The sequence below is a fragment of the Ovis aries genome, chromosome 7 (assembly GCF_016772045.2).
Source record: "Ovis aries strain OAR_USU_Benz2616 breed Rambouillet chromosome 7, ARS-UI_Ramb_v3.0, whole genome shotgun sequence".
In the NCBI taxonomy this organism is placed as follows: domain Eukaryota; kingdom Metazoa; phylum Chordata; class Mammalia; order Artiodactyla; family Bovidae; genus Ovis; species Ovis aries.
In genome coordinates this window covers 25,516,189-25,533,739 of record NC_056060.1, presented here as the reverse complement: position 1 = coordinate 25,533,739, position 17,551 = coordinate 25,516,189, and the positions used below count along the sequence as shown (strand labels likewise).

The 17,551-nt window shown below is 36.6% G+C and overlaps 2 protein-coding genes across 2 annotated transcripts; one reads left to right on the top strand and one right to left on the bottom strand.

Moving 5' to 3' along the window:
• The first annotated feature begins 4,810 nt into the window (after positions 1–4,810).
• Positions 4,811–5,758, top strand: LOC101117766 (olfactory receptor 4K3). Its single transcript, XM_012181108.4, is given in 1 exon segment — positions 4,811–5,758. A coding segment is annotated over 1 exon segment (948 nt).
• A 10,799-nt stretch (positions 5,759–16,557) lies between these two features.
• Positions 16,558–17,517, bottom strand: LOC101102066 (olfactory receptor 4K2-like). Its single transcript, XM_042253108.1, has one exon. It carries the CDS (start codon positions 17,515–17,517, stop codon positions 16,558–16,560), a length of 960 nt encoding a protein of 319 aa, XP_042109042.1.
• Positions 17,518–17,551: the final 34 nt, after the last annotated feature.

The following is a 17,551-nucleotide window of genomic DNA, read 5'->3' as shown; positions in this document are numbered from 1 at the left end:
ACAGAGGATGAGATGGTTGGATGGCATTACTGACTCAATGGACATGACTCTGAACAAACTCTGGGAGACAGTGAAGCACAGGGAAGCCTGGCACGCTGCAGTCCAAAGGGTCACAAAGAGTCAGACACAACTTAGCAACTGAACAACAACAACATATTTGCACATCTTTTTCCATTTCTCTGCACTGTTGCTGGTCTTTTTACTTGCTCATTAGCTCTTTACGTATTAACTTATCATTGCTTGGTCCTTAAAGGTTAGATTTTTTTCTAAGTATTCATTTGTGTCAGCTATGCTTTTGTGTTTCTGCCATGAAAACATATGAAATCAAAATATTCAATTTTCCCCAATTATTAATGAATTTTGAGTTATAGTTGGGAATGATTTCCTCCCCTAGATATGAAAAGAAAATCAGGTTTTGCAAATAAGTATGTGTCCAATTTTGAATAGTGGTAGGTAAGGTATGAGGAATTTATGCAGTTCTTTTCCAAGTGGCTATCCAGCTATCTCAAAATCCCTTCTTAAAAAGCAGTAATTGCCCCCTATTCATTTTAGAAACTTCATTTTTTATATACTTTATTTCCATGTGTAATTAAGCCTATTCCTTGGTTTCTAATTTTGTTTTTTTAATTGTTTTTATATTAATTCATCAATATCAAATTGTTTTATTTATGGCATCTTTATAGCATGACTTCATGCACTCTAGAACTCATCCTCTCCCATTGCTCTACTTTTTAAAATGTTTCCCTGGCTCCTCTTGCATGTTTGCATTTTATTTTTCCAAGAGAATTTTGTAGTCAGTTTATCTAGATCAAAGAGGCCAAGTGTGATTTATATTTAAATTGCATTAACTCGGATTCATGTTGATGTATGGCAAAACCAATACAATATTGTTAAGTTAAAAAAAAAATTACATTAACTCTATAAATTCATTTAAGGTGAACTGACATCTTTATGATGTATATTCTTTTTTTTCTTTAATTTTTATTTTTACTTTATTTTACTTTACAATACTGTATTGATTTTGCCATACATTGACATGAATCCACCATGGGTGTACATGCACCAGCCCCAAGCATGCTGTATCCTGCATCAGACATAGACTGGCAATTCGATTCTTACATAATAGTATACATGTTTCAATGCCATTCTCCCAAATCATCCCACCCTCTCCTCTCCCTCTGAGTCCAAAAGTCAGCTATACACATCTGTGTCTTTTTTTGCTGTCTTGCATACAGGGTCGTCATTGCCATCTTTCTAAATTCCATATATATGTGTTAGTATACTGTATTGGTGTTTTTCTTTCTGGCTTACTTCACTCTGTATAATCGCCTCCAGTTTCATCCATCTCAACAGAACTGATTCAAATGTATTCTTTTTAACAGCTGAATAATACTCCATTGTGTATATGTACCACAGCTTTATCCATTCATCTGCTGATGGACATCTAGGTTGTTTCCATGTCCTGGCTATTATAAACAGTGCTGCGATGAACATTGGGGTACATGTGCCTCTTTCACCTCCCAGAATACTGGAAATAAAGCAAAGTAAACAAATTAGATCTAATTAAAATTAAAAGCTTCTGCACAACAAAGGAAAATATAAGCAAAATATACAAGCAACTTATGCAGCTCAATTCCAGAAAAATAAATGACCCAATCAAAAAATGGGCCAAAGAACTAAATAGACATTTCTCCAAAGAAGACATACGGATGGCTAACAAACACATGAAAAGATGCTCAACATCACTCATTATTAGAGAAATGCAAATCAAGACCACAATGAGGTACCACTTGACACCAGTCAGAATGTCTGCGATCCAAAAATCTGCAAGCAATAAATGCTGGTGGGAATGCAAACTAGTACAGCCACTATGGAGAACAGTGTGGAGATTCCTTTAAAAATTGCAAATATTCTTTTTTTTAATTTAAATTTTATTTTTTTACTTTACAACACTGTATTGGTTTTGCCATACATTGACATGAATCCACACAGGTGTACATGAGTTCCCAACCCTGAACCCCCCTCCCACCACCCTCCCCATATCATCTCTCTGGATCATCCCAGTGCACCAGCCCCAAGCATCCTGTATCCTGTATCGAACCTAGACTAGCGATTCGTTTCTTACATGATAGTATACATATTTCAATGCCATTCTCCCAAATCATCCCACCCTCTCCCTCTCCCACAGAGTCCAAAAGTCTGTTATTTACATCTGTGTCTCTTTTGCTGTCTCGCATATAGGGTTATCATTACCATCTTTCTAAATTCCATATATATGTGTTAGTATACTGTATTGGTGTTTTTCTTTCTGGCTTACTTCACTCTGTATAATCAGCTCCAGTTTCATCCACCTCATTAGAACTGATTCAAATGTATTTCTTTTTAATGACTGAGTAATACTTCATAGTGTATATGTACCACAACTTTCTTATCCATTGGTCTGCTGATGGACGTCTAGGTTGCTTCCATGTCCTGGCTCTAAACGTAAGACCAGAAACTATAAAACTCCTAGAGGAGAACATAGGCAAAACACTCTCCAACATAAATCACAGCAGGATCCTCTATGATCCACCTCCCAGAATACTGGAAATAAAAGCAAAAATAAACAAATGGGATCTAATTAAAATTAAAAGCTCCTGCACAACAAAGGAAACTTTGAGCAAGGTGAAAAGACAGCCTTCTGAATGGGAGAAAATAATAGCAAATGAAGCAACTGACAAACAACTAATCTCAAAATTATGATGTATATTCTAATTCAAGATCACGGTATATGTTTCCATTTGTCCAAGTCTATCTTTGGGTCTTGTAGGAGGGCTTTAAACTTTTCCTCACATAGGTTCTGAACACTTCCTTTAGGAGTATGAATTTTCCTGGTCTCAAACAGGGAAACTCATTCTCATTTATTTTTCAATGAACTGAGAGATTAAAATTTGTAGCCCCCAAGCCAAATAATATATCCTATTTGTCTTATCTTTGCTGTGGCCTGAGATAAAAATCATCCCTTACATCTTTCCCATCATTTTCACTCCATGTACATAGAGCACTTAAGAATAATAATGACACTTTATGATCCATCTTTAACTCTGGACAAAACATGTTGAATGTTCTAATAATTCCCATTGGAACCTGAACATGTGTTAGTTCCCCCAGGGAGTAGCTGGTTCTTTTCATGCCATGATATTGAATCAATTCATATCAATAGAGATGTTATAAATACACGTCTCAAAGATTGTTGAGACTCTTTTATCCAGAAATTAGGCAGAGGATTGATCTGAGGTCGCTCTGGAGTGGTCGTCACTGTTTTCAGGGACTAGTTGAGTACCGAAAGGTTAATATGTCTGTGGAAAAGATCCTAAAATGATCTAGATCAACGCACTTCATCATTATCATATGAAGAATCAGAGGTACCCGTTAATGCAGTGGATTATCTAATCTTACATATCTAGGACAAGATTTGAATCCACATTTTCTCAATCCCAGTTCACTGCTCTTTCTGCTACACCAATTTAAGTGTAAGCTGTGCTGGAGGCATTCTTTTCAATATCAGGTATGTGAGTGCAGAATCAAACCTAGTTTCTGAAAAGGTTAAGTCAGAACAGTGTAGAATTAGAGAAAGGGCACCTAACATCAAAACAGAAAGTCAAGAGTATGAGTACTTGCATGTGTAGACTGGCTTAGTCTTGGAACAATTTATTTAGAATACATACTTACAGCAGAGTTTTGAGAAAGAAAAAAGAGAAGAACTTGGTTTGATGACAAGATGAACGGGCTCTGATGTGAATTCTAGGTATACATCATTTCAACTGACTTCCAGTGTAAAGTCTTCTTAGATCTCAGTGAGGATTTCTCTAAGCTGTAGTTTTAATGTTTACAGCATGTTGTTTTACATAACTTCTTCTAGGTTCTCCATTACCTTCCTCTGTCTCTACATGAATCTGTTTCCTATTTTTTCTAAGTGAACTCTAGAAATAGGAAGTTTCCTGCTGCAAACCGCTTTGGTGAAAATCTATAAAATCTAGCAGTTAAAAAATATCTGCCTTCAGGCAGCAGAGTGTTTAACAGAGATTTTATATTTAACATATACTTGGAAATATATGACAGTTTCAGGCTTTAACCATATCGTGTTCATGAGCCTTTGAGATGTATGTCATTGGTGGCACAGAACAGGATCATACATGACTGCATAATTGAAATGGAAAACTAAGAATTAGAGCCTATTTCATTTTTATTCTGAACCATGGCTAATAGAAAATTTAAACAGACTGTTTCTCTGTATCCATTTTTTTCAGGTTGTATTCCCTTACCCTATTCATTGCAAGAAACCAGTGCCTACCCTCCTTTGCATCATTGTGTTCCCACTAATAATCAATCATAATTCTCAAACATTGTTCACTCCAGTCTTTCTCTGGCATCATGATGTTTTGCAAAAGGTTGCCATTCCTTTCCCATTCAAAACTTGGCATCTACCTGTGAGATTTTTTAAGTGTTTTTCAAACTAAGGAGTAATATTCAAGTAACTGAATTTTTATTTATTTTATAAAGATTGGCATCATACTTTAAGCAAATTGCAAAATCATAAGAACTAACCCAAACTGATATTTTAATTAGTTAGTTAAAATATCTAGAAAGATCATGGGGGAAATATTTGAGCAACGTGAACAGAAGAATGATACAACAGAAAACTATTACTGGTGGTGGGAAACCCCTATACTGTTTCATGCAGAAAAGTCTCACTTTGTGTTTAATCACTGTATTTTTCCTCATTCTCCTCCATTTGGAAGTGCCAGAGCCCTTCCTGAAATCTAACTAAATGGCCTGGAATAATCAGTCAGTCATAACTGAATTCATACTACAGGGTCTTTCCAGTTCTTGGGAACTCCAGATGGTCTATTTCCTGTTTTTCTCGGTAGTCTGTGCAGCCACTGTGCTGGGGAACCTCCTCATTGTGCTCACCATTATATCAGAGCCACGCCTGCACTCCCCCATGTACTTTCTGCTGGGCAACCTCTCCTTCATTGACATGTCTCTGGCCTCATTTGCCACTCCCAAAATGATTACAGATTTCTTCAGGGAGCCCAAAGTCATCTCTTTTGAAGGCTGAATCACCCAGATATTCTTCCTGCATCTCTTAGGGGGTGTTGAGATTGTGCTGCTGATATCCATGTCTTTTGATAGGTATGTGGCTATTTGTAAGCCTTTACGCTATTTAACCATCATGAACCGGAGAATGTGCCTTGGGCTTGTGACCCTTTCCTGGATTGTCGGCATCTTCCATGCTATGAGTCAGTTAGCATTTACTGTGAATCTGCCCTTCTGTGGGCCCAATGAAGTGGACAGTTTCTTCTGTGATCTTCCCTTAGTGATTAAACTTGCCTGCGTAGACACATACGTTTTCGGAGTGTTCATGATCTCAACCAGCGGCATGATTGCCCGAGTGCGCTTCATTCTCTTGGTGATTTCCTACTCTGTCATCTGGGTCACTGTTAGGCAACGTTCTCCTGGCGGGTCCTCCAAAGCTCTCTCCACCTGCAGTGCCCACTTCACTGTTGTGACCCTTTTCTTTGGTCCATGCATTTTCATTTACGTGTGGCCTTTCACAAATTTCCCAATAGACAAAGTTCTCTCAGTATTTTATACCATTTTCACTCCCCTCTTAAATCCAGTAATCTATACTCTTAGAAATAAGGATGTCAAGGGTTCCATGAGAAAACTTAGCAGCCGTGTCTTGAAGTATAGCAAGACTGATCATAGCCCTTGATTTGCTTTTTCTCATACAAAAATGAGCATTTATCCCCTTCTCTTTGTTGGTCAACAACGTCATGCTAGTGCAAGAAATCATATAGTTTATGGCAGAACTGTTTTCATCATCAGTCTCAGCAGTTACTGAGTTTTGGTCATATCAAGAGTTCCTCATACAGCATAATATTTACAATGGAACATTATCAAACCAATATCCAAAATTTTGCCTCACAAGGACTCACTTTTTAGAATATTCAACTCTTGTCAGAGGTAGGTATTTATTTGAGTATTAAGACATTCACATGTTTTAGGAAAGAGTGGATTTCCTTCCAGACTCTTATGATTAAGAAAAGGAGAAAATGTGAAGGTAACAACACCTGTACACTGAAATAACAGTGGAATTCTTTATTGTTGAAATAACATATTTTAGTTCAAAGGTCAGAAAAAATGCTGCAGTTTCTTGGTAAGTGAAGATGTTTGCTATTTAATATTCTGTAACCTATCTTCAATAAGAATAAGAATATTCTTTATTTCAGTCCCTATGTCCTGTAATGCGGATTAAACAATTTTAAAATAGTACAGTGAGCACTAAGAAAATTCTTATAGTCATATTCATATGGAAAGATTCTGGAGTCATATGCACCAAATCCCATCCACTTTCCTGATCTACAGAAGATGAAACTAAGATCCAAGGACATGATAACTTTTCAAGGTCATGTTTCTTAAGGCAGAATTTAGATCACTCAGGTTTCCCTGATGGTTCAGTAGGTGAACAATCTGCCTGAACTGCAAGAGGCCTGGGTTCGATCACTGGGTCAGGAAGATCCCCTGGGGAAGGAAAGGGCAACTCATTCCAGTATTCATGCTGGGTAAAACCCAGGGACAGAGGAACCTGGCAGGCTACAGTCCATAGGGTCGTGAAAAGTCAGACACGACTGAGCCACTAACACTTTCACTTTCTTTCTTTAGATCATTCACATACAAACTGTTTGTTTCCTAACCAGTAAGCTATCTTGGTGCCATGATATTTACTGTATCATTTTGTAATCAAATGCCATATTTTAAACATTAAGGTTCTAAAAGATCTGAGCCATTTTCCTATGCTTAAACACAGTATTTGACTTAAGAAATCTATGAAACAATGCTCCTTCAACTTAGTTGATATAGCTAATAACTAGAGACTTCTGGACAGAGAAATAACCTAGTAATATCTATTCACTTTACTGATGATGAAACTGAGAATCAGGAAATAATTTTTCCAAATTTTATACCTTTAAGATGATAGAGTCCTACCAAGAAAGTGCCTCTTCTCTTTATGTTTCTCTTCTCCTCTGTCAATCGAACAACAGCTAAATTACCTGTAAGAGCAATTTGGCTATTGTCATTCTGGGAGTTATACATAGGAAAAAATTTAATGCTTAAAATTAAATACTTGCAACCACTTATAGTTTGTTTTCCAATTATCCAGTTGGCTGGCATAGTCAAAATTTGCCTAATGTTGTATGTAATATTATATAGCTTGGGTTTAGATAAGGACAGATGTATATATTGATTGATAGATAAATAGATTGTAAAGAGTTGAATATAAAGGTAAATAGATTATTATGTGAATGGATGGGCAAATAGATGGATATGTGTATATGGGTGGGTAGATGTATAGCAAGATATAGATGGATACTTACAATAATAAAGAAATGAATATAAAGCTTAATATATTGACTCAAGTTTCTGTGTCTGTATGTTGAATGTTTAGTTCAGTTGCTCAGTCGTGTCTGATTCTTTGCGACTCCATGAATTGCAGCACACCAGGCCTCCCTGTCTATCACCAACTCCCTGAGTTCACCCAAACACATGTCCATTGAGTCGGTGATGCCATCCAGCCATCTTATCCTCTGTTGTCCCCTTCTTCTCCTGCCCCCAATCCCTCCTAGCATCAGAGTCTTTTCCAATGAGTCAACTCTTCACATGAGGTGTCCAAAGTATTGGAGTTTCAGCTTTAGCATCATTCCTTCCAAAGCACACCCAGGACTGACCTCCTTTAGAATGGACTGGTTGGATCTCCTTACAGTCCAAAAAATTCTCAAAAGTCTTCTCCAACACTACAGTTCAAAAGCATCAATTCTTCGGTGCTCAGCTCTTTTCACAGTCCAACTCTCACATCCATACATGACCACTGGAAAAACCATAGCCTTGAATGTATACAACTATAAATTTCAATCGTGTTACTTTTAAAAAAATTATTTGAAAAGTTATTGGACCTGATAGAATTCAAAAGATATATTCTTACATATGCTTCTTATGATGAAGTAGAAAAAATTTATGAAAAGGCTTAATGTCACTGGGGAGATGGACTAATGAATTATGTTAGTGAAAAAAAATATTTTTAAAGCCCTGTAAATATTCTCTATGAACATTATAAATCTGTCTTCCCACCTTCTCAACTCTGTTAGTTAGACCAAGTCTGCAAGTTAATGGATATTCATATTTTGTTCTAATCAATAGCATATGGTTGGCTAACCAGAGTAAGGAATGCTCCATTATTTTTTTTTCTATGCCCAGGCTATGAATTCTTTTTTCCGGTTTAGCATCCTAACATGCACACTGCTAGAATTACAGCTAAATAAATGTCACAGGTTCCATTACATGAAACTTTGCATGTGCTCTAGAATAAGGTCCCAAGCATTAGGAATGCTATATGGAATATTAGCCCCAAAGACAAAATCTAGATAGTTGGCATAAGCACCAACCTAAGGAAGTAAGAGTAAAGAATGATCCCAGTCCCCATTCTAAGCTCTCCACTGATGGTGACTTCTCCCTCCTTGTCTCATATTTTCTATCACCAAATAGCTTTCTGAGGTGCTCTTCAATCTTTCAGTCTCATGACCATAGAGAAGAAGCCTAACTCTTAGTCCCAATAGTTCACTGTGAAAGATCAGTGTAGCAAATGATTTCCAGAAATATTGAAGCCTAGTGTATGATTCTATCTTCCCCTCCAAGAGTCATTAGCCTGATTAAAACTGTCTATGGTGTTGTTCTATACAGTCATGAAATGTGATTTTTTTGTTTCTCTTATTTAATTAATTGGATTTCCTATTATCTATTTACTTCTATTGAGCTTAACCTATTTCACATGTTAATTTCCAATTAGAGTCTAATAAATGAAATCAGGAGTAAATGTATTTTGAAATGTCAAAATACTTAATATTGCTCAAAAAAATTAAATGTATACGTAAAACAAAATTGAGATTTGTGTTAGACTGGATGAGTGTCAAGCAATGAGCCATCAGCACCAAACTAGTTTCTTGGTCTCAAAATCCCTTTAGATGTGTTTTTCTCCCAGCAGAAAAGCCACTGCTCCTATTCAAAAACTACACTTTATAGTATTACCGTCAGAATTTAAGCAGATAAAATAGCATGTAAAACAATCCAACAGAATAGAGTCTGGCACACTGGAGAAAAAGAAAAGTTAGTGTTCAAGAGGGAGAGGAATGCAAAATGGAACTGAAGACATAATCAGGATCCAGATGATTCATATCCTACTATACGCTGTAATTGTTGTATATTCCCCAACCACATTGGTTTTTCTTCTGTAACCCATTTAATGAAGCCTGTTATATTATAAGCTTTGGGGAATAAATATTTGAGAATAAATTTATATATGTGATCTTCATAAACAGTGGAATAACAATGTCAAAATCAACATCACCATTGGGGAGACAAGTGCTAAGTGATATATGCTTCACCAGGGATGTCCAGGTTTCTTCTGTAATCCATCTTGCTCCCCTCCAGGTATTATCTGACCTTACTGTAAAGACTTTACCAACTTCTGTGTCATCCCCTCAATGAACATACACTAACATGCCATTTGGAAATGTAGGTCTTTTCAGAGTATGGGAGCTAAAGAGATTCTGGGAAGTAGCTTCAAGGTGCAGGGTGGTTAGAAAAGAAGAGAATAAGAAGGAAAAGGGAGCCTTCTTTCCAGAAATTGCTGGGCCAACTTACTAGTCACTGGCAAGTCAACTCACCAGACAACATAAGGTTCAGTATGCATGTCAAATAAGAAGATTCAAAGATACAGGAGATATTGGAAAGAGACAAGAAAAACCAGGATATCTTTTCTTTTGCATCTACAACAAAGTATTCAAGCACACAGTGTATATTTTACACATCCTCTTATGTACCAAAATAAGTGAAAATAAGTAAACTTCCATCAAATCACTTGACAAAACTGTAAAAAGTTCTCAAAACAGAAACTGTATAAAAACTGGCCTGTTGCTTCCAGCCTTCCCTCAGTTACCCAGTGCTTCCCCATCGTCTCTGCAATATATATCTAGCATCCCAGAGTTGATAAAAAATTATAATCAATTGATCTAAGAAAGATATGGAACATTTTATCTTAGCCAAATTGAGAATTATAACCATAATGTGTGCATGTGTGTGTGAGCCACTCAGTCATGTCCGACTCTTTGCGATCCCATGGGCTATAGCTCTCCAGGCTCCTCTGTCCACGGAATTCTCCAGGCAAGAATACTGGAGTGGGTTGCCATTCCCTTCCCCAGGATATCTTCCCAACCCTGGAATCAAACCCAAGTCTCCCATATAACCCTTATAGCATCTCAGAAATCTCTAAGAACTGTTCCACTTGACCTGTATTCCATTAGAAGTCAAACAACAATTATATATGCTTTTTGAGACAGTGAGCTGTACATTAAATGATACACACACTATTGACAATTTACACAATCCAGGTCTAAGTGCCATCGCGTGTGTGTGTGCTCAGTCATGTCTGATTTTTTGTGACCCCATGGACTGTCGTTCACCAGGCTCCTCTGTCCACGGGATTTCCCAGGCAAGAATACTGGAGTGGGTTGCCATTTCCTTCTCCAGGGGATCTTCCTGACCCAGGGATTGAACCCGCATCTCCTATGTCTGCTGCACTGGTCGGTGGATTCTTTACCACTGAGCCAATGAGGAAAGCCCGTGTCATCATGGCCCCTTACAAGATCAAGAAGGAATGTTATCTTTTATGGAGTTGTCTTGTTGATTCTAGGAGAATGTTGCTGTTTATGGTTGAGCAGGCATTTCTGCTGATGGGGGAGGTTTGGTCAATATGTGATGCAGATACACAAAGCACAGGAGAGGAGAATATGGAGACCAAAGAGCAAAGAAATTTTTTTAATGTTTTTTCACATTTTTCTTGCCTTGCCATAGAATGTGAATTTTATTTCACACCAAGGATGGTTGGATGGCATCACTGACTCGATGGACATGAGTTTGAGCAAACTGCAGGAGTTGGTGATGGACAGGGAAGTCTGGCGTGCTGCAGTCCATGGAATCGCAAAGAGTTGGACACGACTGAGTGACTCAACTGAACTGAAGCTCTGGCTACTTTCTATCAACACAATCTCTTTCGACAACCACTAACGTTACATCTCATTCTCTAGAAATAGTAAACTACATTTAGCTCCTCAGTTCACTAGCAATTTTTTTAATTAATTTAAAAAAATTTTGGCCATGCTGTGTGGCATGTGGGATCCTAGTTCCCTTACCATGGATTGAACCCACACCCCCTGCATTGAAAATGTAGAGTTTTAACTACTAGACCACCAGGGAAGTCTCCCACTGGCATACTTATGCTTTTCTGCCTTTCCTATACTATTCCTTCCTTCTGACATACTTTCTTGCAACTTGGCCTTGAAATCTCAGATTCAGCATCACCTCTGCAAACCTTCCTCTGACTCTGCAGGCATATTTGGACATGTCTTTTCCTAAGTCCCCATATTACTGTATACAAACTTACATCATGGCAATTATGACATTCCATTGCAATCACCTGTGTTTGTACTAGGTATAATCTCTTCGAGGTTAGGAATTATGTCTTGTTGTTTCTGTTTCCAAAGGCATAGCACTTAGACTCTGATTTAAGAAAAGAGTCAAAAGACATTTATTGGATTATCTTTACTGAGAGAAAAGATTAGGGTGTCACCTGTTTCACAAAGGCAGAAAATCTTACTTATGATAATGTCATCTTTTCTCCAGACACTAAGGCTGAAGTACTTCCATGAGAGGCCAATCCTATTCTCCAACAATGAAAGGTGCACTTGGAAGAACTAACACAGCTCTTCAATGTACAATGAAATGCAAATGGCTAAAAGCAGACTTCCACTGAAATGCAGTCAAAGAATGAGAATCAGAACACAGAGAAAGGCATTTTTAAAAGAAGAAATATAAAAGATTTTTTGATACTTCCAATTTGGTTTAAATCCTTATTAAAGAATACTTTGCTGGAATATCAATGTTCCTCAGTGATTCAATAAATGCTATGCTGAGAGTGAGCCATTAAATTTTGTGGCAAAATTGGATTATGTCAAAGTGGGAGCTAGAGCTGGAAAAAAAGTTATAGGTATAAAATGAAAAAGGTGCATTACACATTTTAAAATCTTTATTAAAGATCCCAAACTGCTGGGGGTAATACACATGAATGGAATGAGTTGGTACAAGATAAAACAGAGAGATGAGCTCTCTAGTACTCACCTGATCTGGAAACTCTGCTACAGCTTAGAATTCTGGTCCAGTGCTATATGGCTTAAGATTTTGGTTTTTTGTTTTGTTTTATCTCATTTTTAAGACAAGGTATCAAACTGTATTTTCTTGTGAAATTTCTCATATCTAATTGACACTCCAATACTTTGGTCACCTGATGCAAAGAACTGACTCATTGGAAACAACCCTGATGCTGGGAAAGATTGAGGGCAAGAGAAGGGGTGATAGAAGATGAGATAATTGGATGGCATCATTGACTCAATGGACATGAGTTTGAACAAACTCCGGGAAATAGTAAAGAACATGGAAGCCTGGAGTGCTGTATTCCGTGGGGTCACAAAGAGTCAGATGTGACTTAGCAACTGTACAACAACAACAAATTGGATTAATTATTCTGATTTCTTTATAAACCTTTGAGGGAAGACAAAATATGGTGGGAATCCAAACATTTGCAACTTGCTAACTCTACTTAAAGAACAATGAGAAAACTAAGTTAGAGAGGTTAATTAAATTACCCCAAACTGCAAGACTAGTAAGTGGCGTAGAGCTGAATTTAGACTAGAAAATCTGGCTTTAATGATGATACTCACAATACCCACTCTAGGGGTTCCCTAGAACCCCTATGTATGTGTGTATGTGTGCAATTATACTGAAATGTAGTTATCAAAATATGCTTTGAATACACAGTTTGGGGTTTAACCAATTTCACAGGAATGGGATCTACCCCCCAGAAATGCCCAAGTAGAGCTAGATATTCACCTTATAGCTTCAGGAATATCTTAATCATATGAAATGGCTAACATTATCCCATAATTTTATGGTTCCAATTTTAGCAACATTTTTTCCAGTGGTCATGTATGGATGTGAGAGTTGGACTATAAAGAAAGCTGAGGGCCAAGAATTGATGCTTTTGAACTGTGGTGTTGGAGAAGACTCTTGAGAGTCCCTTGGACTGCAAGGAGATCAAATCAGTGAATCCTAAAGGAAATCAGTCCTGAATATTGATCTAAAGGACTGATGTTGAAGCTGAAACTCCAATACTTTGGCACTTGATGCAAAGAACTGATTCATTGGAAAAGACCCTGATGCTGAGCATTGAAAGCAGGAGGAAAAGGGGACAACAGAGGATGAGATGGTTGGATGGCATCACTAACTCAATGGACATGAGTTTGAGCAAGCTCTGGGAGTTGGTGATGGACAGGGATGCCTGGCGTGCTGCAGTCCATGGGGCTGCAAAAAGTCAGACACAACTGAGCAACTGAACTGAACTGAATTTTAACAGTACCATATCTTCACACAAACAGTTCTGTCTTTGAAAATCTATCATATTGCTACATGAACAGTTCCCTTATACTTTCGTAAATCTGGACAAAGTCTTTCTATTGTTGAAACATTTAATAATGTGCTATATATAAAATGAATGGATGATTGTAGCCATCCATTCCCCAGTTAATATTTTAATACATCCTGGTATATATGACTATAAAGAATTTCATTACTATTTTTTGGATATAAGTTGAAGAGATAAACATGTGAATAACATTGTATTGCTTTTTAATCATATACTTTCTATTTAAAAACATTAAAAAACACTCTATTTAAAAAGTCAGATACACTCTATTTAAAAACAACAGCACACTGGCCTATTGAACATTGTGTATTCATTATTTTTTCCTTGCATGCAATCTTGGACTTTATTTCAACTTAAGAAAGCCTATGTTTTGAAAAACATAGATGTAAAGGGACAACTTTATTTACAGAAATACATCAAAGATTAATAATTGGCACAAATCCAATATTTTAACATTAGTTAATATTAAGTTAATTGACACATCCTATTACAGTATTAAAACCATGGCTTTAAGTTCAAGTAGGCACAACTATTTATATTTCAGTAACCCTGAAGTTTTAATCATGTTTAAAACAACAGCAACAATAATAGTATAGTTAGTTAGTATTTATAAACCCTTTTGAGTGCTAAGCACTGCTGGTTCTATGTATATGTGTTTTGATTTTCACAACATCCCGAGTGGTTAAATATACCATAAAATGTCCAAATCTTATAATGAAGAAATTGAGTTTTAGAAACATCAAAAATAAATACTCAGAGTTGCACAAGAAATAAACTGATGGAACTGGAATTCAACCTACAACAGATGGAACCTATCTGCTGCTAAATATACGTCCCTCAAAGACAGAGAAACAGATCTTGTACTTTAATGGATCTCCAGCACCCAATAAGGGCCTTAAGCAGAGTAGATACTCAACAAATGATTATTGAATTAAAATGAAAGTTTTAGACCTGAGGTTTATATTTAAAAATAAAGATGATAATTTTTGCTAAAGAATGTACATGAGGCAAAAGTATATTTCTACCTTAACCTTTTTTCATTTGTCTAACTGACTTTGAAGCAAGAAGGAAGAATTTATGATTTGGTTAAATTTAACAGTATTTCAAATTAAAAATGTGATTTCATACCTAGTCAAAATGCTACATTTGTCCCTAAACTGCACATTAATTAACTTCAGATATTAAATATTTGGCTTGGTTTATGTTGAAGCATGTTGAAACATTAAAAATCTGAGATAAATGAAAGAAACTATTAAGCCACTTCTTTCTTTGCAAGGCAGGGGCTTGTGTTTTCCTCCTGGATTTTACAAACTGTCATAATCCATGATGACAAATTGTTTCCTGAAGTCTTTTCATATACCTCAGTCAACTCAGGGAGATGCAACCTATGAGTATGTTATTCAGAGAAATCTCAAAGTATTAGGCAATTTTATCTAGTTTTTCCATGCCACCCCCTTTTAGCAGTGGAAAACTGGAAAGTGTTTTATTGTTTTTCTGCTGTACATCTTAAGCCACAATATTACAGACATCCTAAAACTGAATATCAAGTTTTGTGTTTGACAAATAGTGGTTAGACCTCACAGTTGTTCTTCAAATACATACTTATTAAAAATGAAGTACAATTTAGATAGAAGTCTACCTTGGTAAGAAGAAGAAAGGAAATGACACTTTTAGAAAACATTTTGTCCATTTTTCACAAAATATAGTTACAACAGGCAATTACATTTATTATCCTCACGTTAGAGATTAAAAAAGGAATAAAGAGGTAAAGTGACTCTCCCAGGATAACACAACTAGGAAATGACAGATCCAAGATCTAATTCTAAGTCTCATGTATGTTTAGAGCAATGAGCTTTGCTGCTTAATGGTGATTCAGCCTCTAGCTTTATGGATTCTCTAGACTTTAGATTCTTCAACTGTGAGGGAAATTGATTGACCAGCTGATTTTCAAAGCCTTTATTGTAATTAAAAAAAACATATTCAACATAATATTTAATATACCAAATTAGGAAGAATTGTGCCATATATTTCTTAAATAATTACCATCTTTTCTTCCCACAGGCTACCTTATATTGTATACTCACTCTGAGACTAATAATAATGGGGATAATTTATTTGGAAATGAAAAATTTATCATTAATTTAATAATTTATAATTTTTCAAACATTTAGTCTGGGGTATTAATAAATTCATCAGATCTATGATAGCAAGCCAGGTTTTGAAAGCCAACCATATTTGAGTAGTTTACTTTCCATGGTTTAAACTTTACAATTGATGTTTGATTAATTATTTGCTATATCAAGTGTGATAGTGATCTATATACTTATTAAGAAAAGGTATTATTAAATCTTGTATCCTCTGAATGGTTCTCTTTTGTTCAAAGTTGACTCAGAACTCAAACAGTCGGATCCACTGAGTCAAGATTGTTCAACAATATTCAAAAGAGCTTCTTCATAATATAAATTTTCCACAAAAATATTCCAAAGCCGTGAAAAGACCTATTATGCCCAACATTCTTAATTTAAGTTCTGCAAGTGGACAGCGTCAGAATACCACAACACTTTGAAACTGAATGAGAATGTTCTGGGTTAAAAGACAAAAGGGCAATATTTTATCTCAGGCTTCTCTAAGAACCTTGATCTATGTTTGTAGAATTCAGAAATCTATGATTTCACAATTTTGATAACATGTGCATTTTTCCATAAAGATAACCTACACATTTAAACAGATTTTCAAATGGATCCATAATTGCAAAAGACTTGCAAACGTTGTACTAACATTTAGGCATGATCTTTCACATCTCTCGATTTTAACTTCTGATTTTCATGAATTTAGACTAAATGACTTGAAAGATTCTAACTTTAATTTTCCATTGTTCTGAGAACAAAACTGATGATACTAAATCTCAGATAGGAGATCTCTGCTCATTGTACTGAATATATTGGAGTAGTTTTCCCAAGATTTAAATATTGGTTACTTAGTTTCTTCTTCACAGCTGTTTTCACTTCCTGGTTTCTCAGAGTATAGATAAGTGGATTCAGAAAAGGGGTACAGATGGTGTAGAAAACAGAGAGAACTTTGTCCACCAGGAAGTCTGTGAAAGGCCACACGTAGATAAATACGCAAGGCCCAAAGAACATCAACACAACTACGAAATGTGCAGTGCAGGTAGAAAAAGCCTTAGAGGATCTAGTGGAGGAGTGGTCCTTGAGAGTGACCAGAACAGTGATGTAGGAAGTCAGCAAAAGCAGAAAACTTACAAGAGCAATCACACCACTGGTTGAAATCATGAAGATTCCAAGAACATATATGTCTATACATGCCAGCTGGATGACTAAAGGAAGGTCACAGAAGAAACTGTCCACAACATTGGGACCACAAAAGGGTAAATAGAGGGTGAAAGCTAACTGGCTCGTTGTATGCAAGAAGCCCACTGTCCAAGAAGTTGCCACAAGCCCAAAACATACTCTTTGGCTCATAATTGATGAATAACGGAGAGGTTTGCATATGGCAATGTACCTGTCAAAAGACATGGAGATGAGCAGCACAATTTCAGTCCCAGTGAAGAGGTGCAAAAAGAAGATCTGAGAAATGCATCCCTCAAAGGAGATGGTCTTGTGCTGAGCAAAGAAGTCCACGATCATCTTTGGAGTGGCAAAGGAAGACAGACATATGTCGATGAGAGACAGGTTGCTGAGCAGGAAGTACATGGGGGAGTGAAGGTGTGGGGTGGACAGTACCGTGAGCAAAATCAGGCAATTGCCCAACATGGTCATTAAGTAGAAAACAGAAAACATCACAAAAAGGAAAATCTGGAGCTGAGGAGAATCAGTAAGTCCCAGTAACACAAATTCAGACACTCTGGAATGGTTGACTCCCTCCATTGGTCTGCAGGCTCTCGCCTATGATGACAAAATG

What these genes read in the sequence shown, in the direction of transcription:
- LOC101102066 (XM_042253108.1), bottom strand. Translation starts at nt 17,517, where the DNA reads ATGGAGGGAGTCAACCATTCCAGAGTGTCTGAATTTGTGTTACTGGGA.